This window comes from Maylandia zebra, linkage group LG14 (assembly GCF_041146795.1).
Source record: "Maylandia zebra isolate NMK-2024a linkage group LG14, Mzebra_GT3a, whole genome shotgun sequence".
In the NCBI taxonomy this organism is placed as follows: Eukaryota; Metazoa; Chordata; class Actinopteri; order Cichliformes; family Cichlidae; genus Maylandia; species Maylandia zebra.
The window spans coordinates 23914346-23930141 of record NC_135180.1 but is presented as its reverse complement, the minus strand read 5'-3'; the positions used below and the strand labels follow the sequence as shown (position 1 = coordinate 23930141).

The window sequence follows — 15796 nt, the reverse complement described above, 5'->3', positions numbered from 1 at the left end:
GAAATGATCTTCCAGCACAGTAAAGTCAGTAGGAACAACACTGGTCCTGGCTGCTTCCCCCGGTGGGATATATATATTTATTTATTTATCTTAGATATGGCTTCCAAGTAGCCTCCTGGCATTATTTTTGTATGATCTTTGCTCTCCGTAACACTCACACACACACACACGCACACTGATTAAAAACAAGCTACAGCACGAACCACGGGCTCATCTGGCGCTGAACAACTTCGCCTATTTCAGCGCGATAAAATTGGGAGTAATTTAATGCCGATTCGCTTGTTTACCTGTAATATCTGAATGTTGATAAAATGCTATTTAAGCAATTATAATGGCGTTATTAAGGTGACACTCCTGGAAGGTGACTCCGCTCCGTGAGCCAGCTGCTGCAGGGGCGGGTAGCGGATGTGATCCGTTCCGGGTGTTCCGGCCGCCCGGTCCTCTCCACTGAACTCCAACCCCCGCGCTCTCTATCAGCATCTCATTCCTGTCTCAATATGTCTCAAGATGGCGGCCAATGCAGGATCGATGTTTCAATATTGGAAGCGCTTTGACTTACAACAACTACAGGTCAGTTCAGCCTCTGTTTAAATCGCCTCCGCTTCTTTTCGTTTCGGCCCCCTCGCCTCTTTCGGCGGCCGGGTTTCTGGTCTTTTTCCGCGACCGCCTCGGAGGTGTTTCGGAAGAGAATTCAAGACCTCTTCCTCACATTGATGAAAGTGGCTCTCTTGCTGATCAGAAATTGATCCTCTTTGTTCAATTCAACATCGATCGGACACTGCAACTGGGCAAGCCGGGGCGACGCCGCGGGGATGCGCCGAAATAAAAGCCAAACGGCGGCGCTTTAGCGGAAAGCTCACGGTTGGCTATCTTTATTGCGTGTTCTTCAACTTTTACCGGAGCCAGTAGCCGTAGTTAGCCCGACGCTTTAGCCGTTGTAAGGTTGGATAATTTCGGAGGGGGAAAAAATAAGTGCGACTTATTATACGGTGGCGCTGTGGTGACACCAACCGTTGAGACGGGCAGCACAGACACACAACAGTGTTTTTAGTTGTGTTTTCCTCCTTCTGCTTTTAACTGTCACATCTGTAAGTTTAGTTGAAAGCAGACGGGAACATTAGCAACCTTATCGGCTAACGGCTGTGAAACAGTTTATATTAAAGTCGTGTCAGAGATTATGCTTGATGAACTCGGCCGTCTTTTTTTTTCTCGGTTTCCCCTGCACACACAGTGAGGTTTTCACAGACGTTGCCACGTCTGTGGGAAGTGGACAGGACGGGACAGTGTTTGTTGACGCGACGCAATTAAAAACACGAACGTTGGAAATGTGATAGATCATGACCTTGTGATTATGATCAACTCCCAGAAATGTCCCAGCCTCGCACGCTCGAGCTCGCTCGCGCGCGCACGTTCGCTAATCTCGGCGTGCACGGAGGAGATAGATCCGTGGCACAGGAAGGGAAAGAAAGAAGGGGGGGGGGGGGGGGGGGGGTACGAGGAAAATATTGGGCCTTATTCATTGCGTGAATATAGCCTGTGTATATTAGAGCGTGTTTGACCTATCACAAGACGTGTAGACAATGGCACTGTTGTGTTTTCCCGTGGCATTTTACATGCATTGCTGCATTTTAAATCACAGTTTTATGAATATTAGTAGCCCCAGTTGCTGTCGTCATTAACATAAAGATTGCATTATGTAGGCTTGGCCCAATTGTTCATACATTTATTTTGCAAACCGCATGGGCTTTGGGGTTTAAACTTTTATTTAGGTCATGATGCCCCTATGACTGGGTAGACAAAAGGACAGTGAACAAGTCTTCCCAGCGGGGCTTTGTGTTGCACTTACGCCACATCATCAAGGCTTCACTTCTCCTATTTATTTGATCCTGTTCAGTCCTCCTACTCATGCCCCCTTGTTCATGCATTATGTAAAAAAAAAAAAAATTGAGACTGCTTTCTCTTGTCTTTCCTCACTATCTATCTCCCACCCCCTTCCTGCTCCCTTCCAATCTTTCGCTCCTTCTCCTCCCTCCCCCTCCCTTCCTTTTATATTTTTTTCCCTCTCTCCTCTCTCTCTTTCTCCTCTGGCCCTTCACCCTGCTTTCACCTATTCTGCCCACTCTGAACTGGTGTGTGTACGCGTGTGTGTGTGTGTGTGAATTTGTCTGAGATCAGTCTTTTTTTCGTAGATTGACTGCCAGCACGGACAGTGAAGGCACTGCCAGCAGCCAGGACATGAAAAATGCATCGCATAAGTTTGTGATAAGGCCCTGGGTAATTATGGCAAAGGCCCCTATCACAAGCGATTAGTCAGGACAGTGAATCTGAGCGTGTGCAAAAAGGCTGGCGGTTGGCAGGCCTGTCTGCAGGATAGGAATCAGTCGGAGCTGGTGTGTGTGTGTGTGTGAGAGAGAGAGAGAGAGAGCAGAACATTCACTGTCTATTATTGATGACATCTTATTTACTCTCCCTCCCACTGAGAGGCTCCTAGAGGAAAGCCTTCAGATAAGGACCTTTTTCTTATCCATTTTATTTCTTCTTTTTGGGAGGATAATGTGGGGGTTAGCATGATATGATCGTGGTCTACACACGGCTCTGTCAGCCACTTGCTTTCGAATTTGCTTCCCTCTCCTTGTAATCGACGGGCAGTTCGCGCCGTACTTAGACTCGCAGCCTGATTCGTCTGTGCGAGAAGCACCAGCAAAGGAATGTTTTCTTTTCTTGTTTCTTTTGATGATGAAAATCCAACTCAAGCTAGATGTCAGTAGCTTTAAGCCATCATAGCGTGTATTCCTCAGGCTCCGACTGCTGATGTTCATTAAAATCCTATTTGATCAGTGTGTCCCATTCCCTGTGTGAGAAACTAGCTAGGTGGTTGTTACAGGACAGAGAGTGCTTTGAAACAGCACAGCGAGCTGTTAACTTGTCTTCTCTGCATGCCTTTTTCTCTCTCTCTCTCTCTCTCTCTCCCCCCCCCCCCCCCCAGCACCAAATGGGTGCAACAGTGATGCTTTTAGCAAGGTCTTGCACACTTGCAAAGTGGATAAGTGATTCAGAGATGATGGCAGGGTGACAGTGAATTACAGATGGAGAAGGCTTTAACGTCTGTAATCCCTGTCCGTCCATTACAGAGTTGAGTTTCTTTAGAGGGGATCATCACTCTTCTCTCCTGTTGTTTTTTCCTTTTCCTTTTTTTTTCTTCCTTTTTTTTGACCCAGTCAAGCAGTTTGCTGGAACATTGCGTTTCTGCTTGAGAGCGGTGAGAGATTGCGCTTCATTACAGGCGAGCCTTAATAAGATATGAGTGAATAGCTGGGCCTTTATACCTATGGTTTGCGTATTTTCTGTGAAAGCGAGGAAAATTAGGAACAGACCATTCTGTTATACACAATTCCCAATTTAGGCCTAATAGCCTACATCTCACCTCATAACATTTCCTGGAACAACGCACCCCCAGAGCCATTTTGAAAAATAGTTCGCTATGTTAGCGGACAGCTAAATAGTGACTTGGATGAAAGCTGATATAGACCCCAGTTCTTATTCACCACCTCCTAATGGGTAAATTTTGGAAAAGGGTTTTGTAAGTTGATCCCAGAGCCATGGTCAGTGGCAACCTGAGTGGTTTAAATCTCTCAGCGACTGGCTCGCTGTTGTCTGCAGGAGTTTTAGTGTTAATTTATGAGCTGGTTGTCTGAACTCACTGGTGGGATATTTTTACCCCTCTGTTGCTGCACAGGCTGGGGGAGCATAGAGGAAGGGGGGCATCACGTCATGCTTTTACTGTAGCCAACCGCTTCTCTGCCCAGTGACAAAACCTGGCATTGGGACTGAGGTTTCACTGTGTGTCGGTGGGTGGTGAGCGACTAAGCATGAGTCAGACAGAAGGACGAGTGCATGTCAGGTCTTTGGGCTGTCCTCCGTCTACTCTGGTGGGAAGCTTTGTCATCTTACTTTCTGAGAGGTTATAGTGTAAACGTGTGGAGACAACAAGGTGCAGCTCTCAGAAAAGTCAGGGGGGAGGAAATAAAACTCAAACTTCTCATGGACCTTATCACTGGTTAGTTCTCAGCAGAGGCCCATACTCCCCAACTCCTCAGCGATTACGTGTACGTCACTCTCGGGCTCGGTTTTCTTCACCCTCCCTCTGAATCGAAGAGACGAGTGTCTAGTTTAGATTCACTTCATCCGATTTATTATAAATATTAAATGTATTCCTGCATGAGAGGCATAATCTGACTTTTTTTTCTTTTTGTTTGTTTGTTATTTTAACTTTGGCAGGGTAAATGAAATTTGGACCAGTGTCATCTGATGTTTGAACAAAAGATACAAAGCACTTAACAGGAGTCTAAAAATAGGGGCAGCCAAACAGATGGAGTCAGCAGCTCTCAATTCAGGCTTTATGCAAAAGTGCGCACCAAACAGATTTTTTACCTTTTTGAAAAAGTCTCTGCTATATAAAAATATAACCTCATGTTTTTGTGTTCATCTTTGTCATTTTTTCCCCTCTTTCGATCAGAAAACCAAAAACCAAATGAAATAATTGTCTCCTTTATAGTAATTCCATTGTGGTACTACGGTTTAATTACATTAAAGTTCAGTTTTGTTTAACCCAAGACAACATTTATTATGTTGAAAACGTGAGGTAAAATGGAAAATCTGCTATGATTTGAACGCAGGGCGTGGATACGACATGAAGATGTTCACATTTCCTCACATTTTTTCTTGTTTTTCTTACAACAGTTATGCCTTTGGGGCTTAATATACTCCCTGGTTTTTATAGTGTTAGTTTATGAGTGTGTGAGGTATAATTTCTGAACATTAGGGAATGCATTTTTACCAATCTCCGTTTTTATCAGTGTGTATTCAGCTCAAACACTAAACTACTTAAACCATGCGAATAAATCACAAAAATAAGGGTGTCAATATATTTAAAAAGTGTTTTCAAACATCAGCAGTAAATAAAATCTCTGTTATAACTCTTTGTAGGCAATATGTTTACCAGCTCAGATCAGTAGCTTGCACCCTTAACAGTATCACTGTAAAGTTTGGAAGCTGTGATAATATTTAGAGAAACTTTATCCAGGATCAAAATGTGGGCCCATGTAAAAATCGTCCGCCTTCCTGCTTTTTCTTTTTTTTCCACTGCATAATACAAAAACTTACACCCAACAACCAGCAGCAAGAGCATAAGGGGGCAGTTTGCAGAGACCTATTTTCAAGTGGCAGGCATTATTTACAGACCCACTTGGAGTCTCTCTCACCTACAGCATCATAGAGTTTCACCGTATCTCATGACAGAAGCATCCATTATCACGCTGCTCTGTATTCCAGCAGAGAGAGCAAGGGGCTACTGTGAGCGGACACTTCTCTTTAGGCTCGCTGTGGAATATACTGGCTCTTTCCACTTGTTCCAGGATGATGCCCACTTTATTTAAAAATCAAGCGCGCACTTGAAACGGCGCCTCAGAGGCTGATGTATTCCTGCAGAGTCTGGTGTTCATCTTGTAATATTAAGCCTAAGGTTTTCAGTAAACAGAAATCCTGCATTCCCGAGAGGGAAATGCGTCTTGTCTTGAGTTTGCTGCGAAAGTCAAAATGCAGAGAGAGAGGTGAACGCCGACTGGAGGCTTAGATCCACTTTTATAACAAAGCAGTCCACTCATACCCCTTTTTTATATGTACTTACATATGTTTTACATGCCTCCCATGTTTTTACATGTATGTGACCTACAGATTGAACCTCATATTTTTAATGTGTACCTGTCAAACAACATTTAGGGGCGCTACTGTAAAATTATTTAAATCTCCTCCATTCCCTGATCTTCTATCATTCAAGTAATTAATTGTGTTTTTTAGTCTTTGCCTTACTTTACAATCTCCAGAGTCATTTTCCACTCCACATGCAATAAATGAAGATTACAATTAAGCGTGGTAACCTCAGAAATGTGTGGTGAGAACCCACCCCCCGTGAATAATGCTTTTGTGAAAAAACTGACTTAAAGCAGCTGAGGAAATCTGAGCTTTTAGAAGCTGTTTGATTGGCTGTTAAGTAGCAGATTTCTGATGACCCGGCAAGAAGCGTCTGGGTGAGATTTGAGGCATTTCGAAGAGTTTAAACAAGATGTTAACATGGAAACATAAACAGAGGCAGCAGACCAGAAAACGAAATGGAGTCTCATTTCCACAAGGTACCACAATGTGATAATTTAGCCCAACTGCAGATGGTCACACACTGGGGGCCATGTTTTTTAACGGTTTGACTAATGTAGTTCTACACGAGTGTGTCAAAATCAGTTTCTGCAGCAGAGACTCCAGGGTTTTTCCTGCCTCAAAGTGGGCCTTTTGGGGGGGGGGGGGTGACTCCACACAGAAGCACGGCTGGTGTACATATATTTAATGCAAAGAGTCTATGTTGCCTTAATCTAGAACAGACTGCATTTTCCTCTTATTTTTTTTTTGGTGTTTTAATAAATAAAAACCTACTTTCATCTTGAGTAAATAAATCCCCACTTAAAAACCTAAAAACCTGTCACGGCCCTGGTGATTTTCTTTTTCTTCTTTCTTTTGGATTAAGGCCAAAACCCTGTTACTCTGTGGCCTTCGCTTGACTGCTGTATCCAAGCTATTGGTGAACCACTTGTCCTACCTAATTTTAGTGCTGTTTATCTCACTGTTATCAAGGCGTCTCGGCTAAATAGGTTCTGAGGAGCCTTATGCAGACCTTATCCCATGTCAACCCATGACACCAGTATCAGTGTCCTGTTAGATCATTGACCATAGGTATTGAATTCTAATAGGCCTATTGGTGTGTCCTAATGGTCCAAGTATTGAATTATGATATTGGCAAGGGCTGATGGCCTCTAGATTGAATTATGATATTGGTATGCTGCGGGCTAATGGTTCTCAGTATTGAATTATGATATTGGTGCACTTTGATGGTGAAGGGATTGAATTATGATATGGGCAGCTATCTGCTAATAGCTCACTCTGTGTAATTTTCAATGTCAATCATGGCTTCAGTTGCTAGATCCATAGCCGGCCCTAAGGCTCAATACATCAGTGGAGTCAGGTGGGAAAAGCCTTCACCCTTTAGACTCGGCTCTCACTCCAATTTACTTTCCGTTACAGTCTCCTTTTTCACTTTCTTATTCAGTCCATCAGGGGTTTTGTTGCTGGACTCATTGCATCAATCTAAGAATAGGTGTAGAAATTTATTGTTTTTCTTTTCTGTACACTTTCTAGCCTTTATTCTCCCAGAATATGAGGGCTAGAAATGGCATGTTTTAATAAGGAGCCGGTTATAGATGTTAGATTAGGTAAAGAGTTTTATTGATTGCCTGTCCCTCAGTAGCTGTGTGTGGATTTAGGCTCTCTTGTTTTTTCCATGCACAGTTTTATGTTATAAGGCTCCTAATGTTTAAGTAATGGCTCTGAATATGAGCTAACTTAATTTCAGTAAGTGTCCACACCTTTGCCGTGTTTGTGTTGAGCTCATTCCCATTTTGGTAGTTTAAAAGCAACCAGAGCTGCGATAGTCCTGCTGCCAGCTCACGGAGTAAATGGACGGCCTGCTTCTGTGTCAGCCCTCTAAAAATAACACAGACTGCTGGCTGGGCTCAGCAGAAAACTACCACCGATTATGATGATTCAACTACCCTGTATTCACAGGTGCGTGTGTATATATGTGTGTGTGTGTGTGTTACATGGGGGTGGGTTGTGGTTAACAAATAGTTTTCTGCATTTGGTACAGTGTTCACTGGTTTACTTTTAGTTCTTTCTTAGGTTGGCAAAACTTTTGTTCAAGTCAGGAGAATTTGTGTGCTGTTGAGGTGAACCACAAAAGAAATCTTTCTAATTTGAGTCATGTTAATGAAGTGAAAACTTTATTTATAGTGGACATCAGTGGATGCAGTGGGTCCTTGCTACTTTAACCCTAGTTAAAGGCCGGTCCATGGCTTTGGGAAATTGTATACGAAGAACGTCCTGTATCTGCTAAATTCATTGAGCGTCCTCAGACGGTACGTTAACCTCTTTCTGACCTTTGACCCGAGCAGCTGTCTGACTGGAGTCAGGGTTTGGATGAACTCTGACCCTGAAGACCCCAGTATGACCTGGGCTGTCTGACTGGCCTAACCTTTAGAGCTAACAGATGATGACTTCACCATCTGTCTAGCCTCCTTGAACTTGAACTTGTGTGAAAATGGGGGTGAAAAAGAGAAGAGGAGAGAAAACGGTGTCACAGTTTATGCAGGCGGTTTTCCTGCCGCGTATCTGTTTTAGTTTTAAAGCTAAATTACCGAGGTGAGAGGTTTGAAACGTTAGGTGTTGTTTAGCTCTTTGCGTATAATTTGTGAGCTCCTGCTCGAGTTGGAGGAGTCTGTGTGCCCCAGTTAAAAAGCATAAAATTGGCTGTACATTGCTGAGCTTTTAAAAACGGGGGTGGGAAAAAATAAAAGTGAGAGTTGCCTCTTGAGGAAGGGGGAAGGGACTGTGTTTAGTAGACACAGGCTCATCCGCTGACTGCTGTCTGACCCTGAGTTCAGTGGTATGGTTATTAATAGGCCCAGAGGCCTCAACTTCCAGGAGGCCCTCTGATCAGCTCCAGATGTGGAATGAGTGAGGACAAATCTACGCTAGCCTATCCATGTTTCACATGAAGCAGAAAGTAGGAGAGATAGGCATTTGGTGCGACTGATAAAGAGTGAGGGAGGGAGGAAGGGAGGGACGGGAGACCTTTCCACAGCAGGAGTGTGTTTTGTGAGTCTTTGTTTTCGCGTGTGTGTGTGTTTTTTCGTTTATTACACTCTCTGCCCTCAGACCAAAAGACCATAAAAACGTATGGCATCACCATGGCGACCATAATAACTACCTATAAAACAGCGTGTAAACTGTGAAATAAGACAAACAGACCAGAACAGCCCTGGCTGGCTGACTGAATGGCTGCCTTCCGCCATAAAACTATTTGAGAGCCAGACTGAAGGAATGCCTCGGAGGCTGCTGTGGCTGTCACGACACATGAAAGGATTAGGCTCTGTGTTTTATCTCCTCTTTATCTGATGGTAATGGATAAGCTGAGTGTAGCCTATCATCTGACGCTTGGGCCGGGGGTTTGATGTTTTAGTAGGGTGACGGTTTGTTGAGTTGACCGCTTTGGTCTATTGATTGCTGTTTGATGGTTTTGATATGTAGGCTGTGTGGAACAGGTCAAGTCTTTTATGCAGTGAAGGCTCCAAATAGCTTTTAGCTGTCCTTCACTCCCCCCATTACTCTAGTGGTTCGTTTGATGTTTGGATCAATCAATAGAAAGAGCCTGCGCTCTTACACATGCTCCATCCTACTTCCCACTGAGCTCAATTCCTCTTCCTTCATTGTGCAGGCTTTATATCACATTCTCTCAACACAGAATAAATGATATAATTACAACCCATTACTTAGCCTAACGCAAGCTAATTATTCTGTCATTACTGTAAGGATTAGCTATGCTCATTCTCTCTTTCGCACTGTGTTCCTCTGCCTTTTCCTCTCAAAAGTCATGCAAGCAGAACAGAGCAAACTCTTACTCATAAAGGCTGAGTAAGACTAAGCCCTGGGACATGTTCTGTTGATGTTGATTGTATAGACCATGGGTGTCAAACTCAGTCAGGACGCAAGGCCACACTAGAAAGTAGTGACAGCACAGACTGGACACATTAAAGAGTCTCGACATACAGATATGTCTAAACTAATGAGGCATTTTGATGTATGCTTTTAATTTATGCGAAGAAATCAACATGCTGCGTTTATAGGCTGTGGCACAGCTCACACTGATGTGTCATCAGGCGTCTAGAAAATTACTGGATACAACAGATAGACGAGGCTAAATTAAAATGTGGAAAAAGGGCATCACGCAGAGCAGGGATTTAATGTACCAGAGGCACATGAGAGTGATGCACACCTTTTTTTTTTCTTTCTCTCTTTTCTCTTTTTTTTTCTTCACTGTCTTGTAACTGTGCCAACAGTGCGAAGCTGCTCCTCGTCCTTATATGGAAGTCAAAGTGAATTACAACAAATCAAATAGGCTAACGAATTGAGAACAGATCAAATCTTAACTGAATTAGAGGAACTTTGAACACTGCTCCATTGTCAGAGCTCACAGACTTTGAAAGCTAAAAAGGTGTGGACGTTTGCACCGTTACACTGCTATCTTGCACCTGTGATTTTTTTATTTTTATTTTTGTCATTATCAGGGTTTTTTTTTTTTTTTTTAACCTTGCATATAAAACATTCTGGCTTCCACTGAAGAGGTTTGGGCCTTCCACCAAAAGAAATTCACTGGGACTGTGATAAAAATATTTTAAGTGGGGGTTTAATCTTTCCAAGCTTAAAATACATTTTTATTTATCAAATTGCCAAAAATATCAGGGAAATGAACAGACTTGTTTTTAATTCAAGTAGCACAGGCTGTTTGCCTTAACTTTATGAAACAATTTAGGCGCAACCTGTGCCACCGGCCGTGCTTGGGTGTGTACTCACCCCTCCCAAATGGCCAGGTCCGAGCCAGGAAAAAACGCGATTATCCGCCAATTGTTGCTCGTACCTGCATTTGAAGTCATTTAAAGTAATGGCGGCACTCTAAAATTGTCGGGCCCCGGGCTCGTGTGTGTGTGTGTGCTACCGGGCCTGAAGAGCCACACTCTTCTTCCAGACTTGATTAATCCCTATCGCCCCTTTCCATGATCGCAGTTTCCATTTTTTAGTCCGTATCTGTGCACTCATCCCCTCCCCAATCTCCTCTCACTGGCACAGAATGGCTTCCTGGCAGAGTGGAGGCATTAATTCAGGGATGAGAGGTGCGATACTCTCACCCTCTCTCTCTTTCTATGTCTCTCTGGTTCTCTCGCTCTCTCTCTATCAGCGCTGTGTTTGTAATGCGTGGCCTTTATCGTAGCTGAAACAGCTCACTACCCTCTGATCCTATCTCAGATCTCAATATCCTAGCCGTTCCACCCTGTAAACGCAGGGATGAAAAATCTTGCCCTTTCACCAATGCATTACACCCTAGCATATCGCCATACCCCTCTCCTCCCATTGCACACTCCACACCACTCACCCTTTGTGACACAGGCCTCCAGCTAAATTCAAACTCTGCAAAATGAGACCAAGTGAGCTGCACTTCTTCCATGCCAGAAACCATCTTAGTCTCATTATATTTGTATTTAGGCTCAGGCCGGGCTTCTGAATCCCCTTGTCAGATGATAGGTCAGGCAAAATAATGACTAGCTCTCAGTAAGCTTCAGGAGAGTTAAGGCTTGGATGTTGGGGAGATAAAACAACAACCAGTCTCTCAGCAGAGAAACATGGATCAATACAAACGAAGCTGCGGTGTAAAAAGGCTGTTTTTGATCCAGGCTTGCGTCAGCATCGCTGAGGTGAGTCTTGACAGCTCCTGTGCTGTTGGTAGATATGGATCTGTGTTCAAAAAAAGGAGCAAAACGCTCAGGGACCACAAGCGTCTTGTTAGACTATGGAGAGTGTTAGGCTGACCCCCGCCCCCAGCCGCTCTGCACGTAAACACAAGAGACGTGCACACCATTTCACAAAAGCACACACCAAAAAAAAAAAAGAAAAGTGCTCCTCAGTTGTCAGTAAAACTCTTGTAGCGAGGAAAACTTTGTGGCTTTCACTCCAATGGGTGAGAGGAAAAGCACCCCCCCCCCCCCCCCCCAAAAAAAAAAAAAAAAAAAAAATCAACAAAAAAAAAACAGAGATTCAGGTAGATACAACTTGCGTCTTCAAACTCTGTGTGGTTTTGTGAACACAGTATCTGCTGGCACATTTAAAGTTGTGCACCCCGCTATGTCAAAGGTAGAAAGGCAGACAGGCAGCCAGGATTGTAAGTCTCTTATCTGTGCTGCTGTTGTGCTGTGTTTTGAGGGGGCGTGCCTGTGATCTGTGATCATGTACCGTGTCGTTGTAGCGAGCGTGGCTGTCGCTCCTGACTGAGCTGCCACCCCGCGACTCCACCCCCACACACAGTGGGTTTGGCATACAAAACAGTCAGCCGCATAGGGGGTGGAAAGCTGTGCTGGGAGTTTGAAAGGTAGGCCTCGTAGATTTCAGATAAAACATCTTTCCAGACGCCTTTACTGTTTACTATCATAACCACATAACAGCCTCAGACATGTCGGAGATAAAAGGAAAGATTAGCGACTGCACTGGCAAGACAGAAAACTTCATCTCTTAAACATCTGTGTCATGTTGCCAAGCACAGAGGCAGGAAAAGGCTTCTCACGTTGTAATGAACACAAGAAAGCTAATATGTTTTTGTTTTTTAACAGTACCCTCCTCTGTAGTCTGACTAATATGGTGTTAATATTACTGAGAAGAAGCGGATGTATTTTTGTCTGTCCCTTTCTACGCCTGGCTCGAATTCAAGGGTGGTACTCCGTTAGATTAATGTGTAAAACATGCACCGAATGTGGCGCAGTTAACCTACATGGTGTTTGGACTAAAGGAGTAGTGGCAGTCTACTTGGCATGTGTGACTGCAGACGGGGTGTAAACAAAGTGTTTCTAGCAGTTACAGTCCCAATTATTCTACAGAGAAGGAGCTGAAGCAAATCCTTGTGCGCTGTTCTCTCCTCGGCATGCACTCCTGGTCACCGTACGCTCCTGGCAGCACAGACGGCAGCTGCAGATCGACTTCACACTGTGTACATAACAATAACTTTGTTGTCATTCCACCAGCCTATCTGTCTCGTCATCGTCGGAGCGTGAGGGCAAAAGAAATTCCACAAAGTTTTGATACCTCAATTAAAGTGCGTCTGTCTCCTGTTATCTCATTTAGGCTGTAGTCAATATGATTGGCATAATAAGACATGCCTGATTGGGGCCTCCCATTTAATTAATCAGTCTCACTGTATCATCACCTGTGGCTCATTAGAGTAATTAGAGTGAATTAGTCAGATAGAAGGCCTCTCTCTGCCTGCAGACGAGTGGAAGGAATTTCATTAGGAGTGATGAACACACATACATACACCTTGGGTCTGATGGCCATTGGTAATGGGATTTGTTTACCCGTGACTCTTATCAGCGATTACTAATATTACCGCAGCGGTAGGATGGAGAGACGCTCATTTCATGTCGAGCGCAGCCTCTTCCTCCTCGCTGCGAACGTGGCTACCCGTGCCAAATTCCGCCGGGCGAACATGTTAGCAGACTTCCTCTTTTGAAACGGGAGTTCAAAAGAATGTGGAAAGACTGGGCTCCCCAAGTTACTGCAGCGGCCTGTCTGTGCATTCATGTGAGAGCACACGCGTGTGGAGCAGTGTGCAAGAGGCTTCTTGGCCAAGTCGGTGTTGAAGTCTCTCTAGGGAGTGTTGGCAATCTGTTCCAATCGTCTTTACAGCTGACCAGACGACCAAATGAACCAGGACAGGGACTGCTGCTGTGGGCCAGTCCAGCCAAGCCAAGCAGGGCTGTTATAGCAATCACACAGACATTACAGCCCACTTAATGCTCCCCTGCACAGACCATGTTCCTTCCTCGACTAAAAACTAGACAGTGCAGATTCAAAAATAGCGCTGGTGTTGTAATGAGCAGTTATAGAATATATTAAGTAGTTTTTTTCCCTCTTAAATGAAAAGTAAAATCTTTCAAAGTCGAGCCAAGGAGAGCCAGAGAGTGTTGACCTCAGAGGCTGAGCCTGAAGGCCCCAAACCCAGCAGTTTTTCATGCTTGATGGTTGTCTGCAGGCTGTTCACTGAAGTATTTACATTATCTAAAGGAAATGCATTTTCTTCTTGAGTCTTGTAATGCAAAATGTGGATTGTGTTCATTTACCCGGTTTTCTATCTTCACTTTTAGGGTTTTGTTTCCTTGTCAGACTAATTTGTAAGGTTTGTGTGTGCGTCTTATGTCTGTTACTGATGTCAAACAAGATAGAAGGAAAATCCCAGTTGAATGCCAGATGGCTTAAACCCCTGTAGAGAAGCCTTTTTTTAAATTTGAAAAAACATTTTTTTTTTAAACAGTAATCAACCTCCAAAGTTTTGAGCCTAATAAACTTTATCAAAGTCATTAAAATAACATGTAGCGAAGCATTTTTTAAAACCCTTTGATAATAAATAGAAAACAGGAAATTTAGTTAAAAATATGCAGCATAAGTAACTGCAAGGATAAGACTTTTTAGATTTCTTTTATTTAGGATTTTTTTTTCTTCCATGTTTGTCCTTTCTGACTTCTTTGTTCAGCTCTGAAACTTGCCAAGGCACTGCCCACTCCTTTCTGCCAGTCTGCACACGCTGTTGCTGTTTGTGATCGCTGTGGTGACTCGGATAGATAGTGACACATGTCACCATGCTTTTCATTATGAAAATGAAGGGTCTTCGTGGTTCTATTTAGCCATCTATTAATCTAGCTATCTGCTATCTTTAGTCAGGACGGTAACATAAACTCCAGAGTACATGCTAGCAAGTATCACGTAGCTGGACTGGTTAAGCACTGACAGTCCTAACTGCAAATAATTCAGGCAGCTCGGATGGTTAGAGTTTATACATTAACATTCATATTGTGGAAAAAGTGTCCGCCTCTTTTAACCCTTGGTCAACAAGCTAACTTCCCAGGAAACCTGGAGATATGGCGAAGAGAGCGGCAGCATTTTACAGCTATGAATATATTTGCCCTATGGAAATGTGGCATGACAGTTTGACTCCTGTAGTCCACACCATCCAATGCGAGAAACTTAACAAGTTTGAATTTGATTTAGAAACAAAAATGAAAGAAAGAAGTGGGCATTGGAAGCATTTTTTTATATATATTTTAAGGAGGATGAGGGAATCAAAGACCTCACCAGTGTTCAGTATAATTTTTTTTAATTTTCCACTTCATACAAAAACAGCATCCAGCCGAGAAAACACAGAACTGTTTGTTCAGTGTTTCACTAACGTGCTTAAACATGACAACTTCATGTGCAGTAAAATTGAGCTTAATATAGAAATGTTAATGGTTTTCTAGTGTGTGTGTGTGTGTGTGTGTGTGTGTGTGTGTGTGTGTGTGTGTGTGTGTGTGTGTGTGTGTGTGTGTGTGTGTGTGTGTGTAACGAGCAGGCAGCGGGGATTGTGCACTTTCCGATGTTACGCTCTATCAGCAAGATGAGTGTAAAGTCTGCCTGTGTCTGCTGATGTGGGCAGAGGGGTTTGCTGCATAGTCAAAACCTGACTGAGTGTGAGGGTCCTTTTTTATGTCCCCCCCCCCCCCCTCCTCTCTCCCCCCAAACTAAGACCATGCCCATAATTACTTGCCCACTTGGCACTGAATCAATCCTCTTTCATGTGTGATGTGTTTATTTAGCTTAGCAGTGAGAATTTTTCTTTTTTTGGAGCGAGGATTTGGTAACACATTGGGATATATGCAGGGTATTGGAAAGGGATTGGACAGAATCAAGGGCGTTGGAGATTGGCACATGACCTCTTAAAGCAGAGCCCTAGTGGAGGATTGTGGATATTTCACTTTTATGAGCACAAAAACGGATCTTATTGATCAGCTTAAATGAATTGATTTACCTGCTTTGTTGAATTCCTTCAACACCGTTTTGCATAAAATTCGTGGACTAATGTGCATATCGGAATGCATCCTGAGAGCTCCTGTCAATAAAAAGACAATGTTGTTGCAGGATTTTTCTTCATCTGAGTAAGCAATACTATAAGCCCTGCGTTTACAGTGACTGTGAAAGGCTACAAATGAACAGCAGTGTATAACAAAGGAGCCATGCAGTGTGAAAGTTATGATCTCTGTAAACCCACAGTTGAAATAAGAGT

The 15796-nt window shown here is 43.5% G+C and overlaps 1 protein-coding gene across 3 annotated transcripts in view; it reads left to right on the top strand.

The window, feature by feature from the left end:
* The first annotated feature begins 326 nt into the window (after positions 1 to 326).
* The window catches only part of cux1b (cut-like homeobox 1b), a 62162-nt gene continuing 46692 nt past the window's right edge, over positions 327 to 15796 (top strand). The window contains exon 1 of one of the 3 annotated variants that reach the window (XM_004543639.6): positions 327 to 570. In XM_004543639.6, the coding sequence (XP_004543696.3) occupies positions 508 to 570 (63 nt within the window). In that variant the 5' untranslated portion in view covers positions 327 to 507. The remainder of the gene's footprint in view (positions 571 to 15796) is intronic. The other 2 variants (XM_004543640.6, XM_012917144.4) reach the window with 2 other exon arrangements.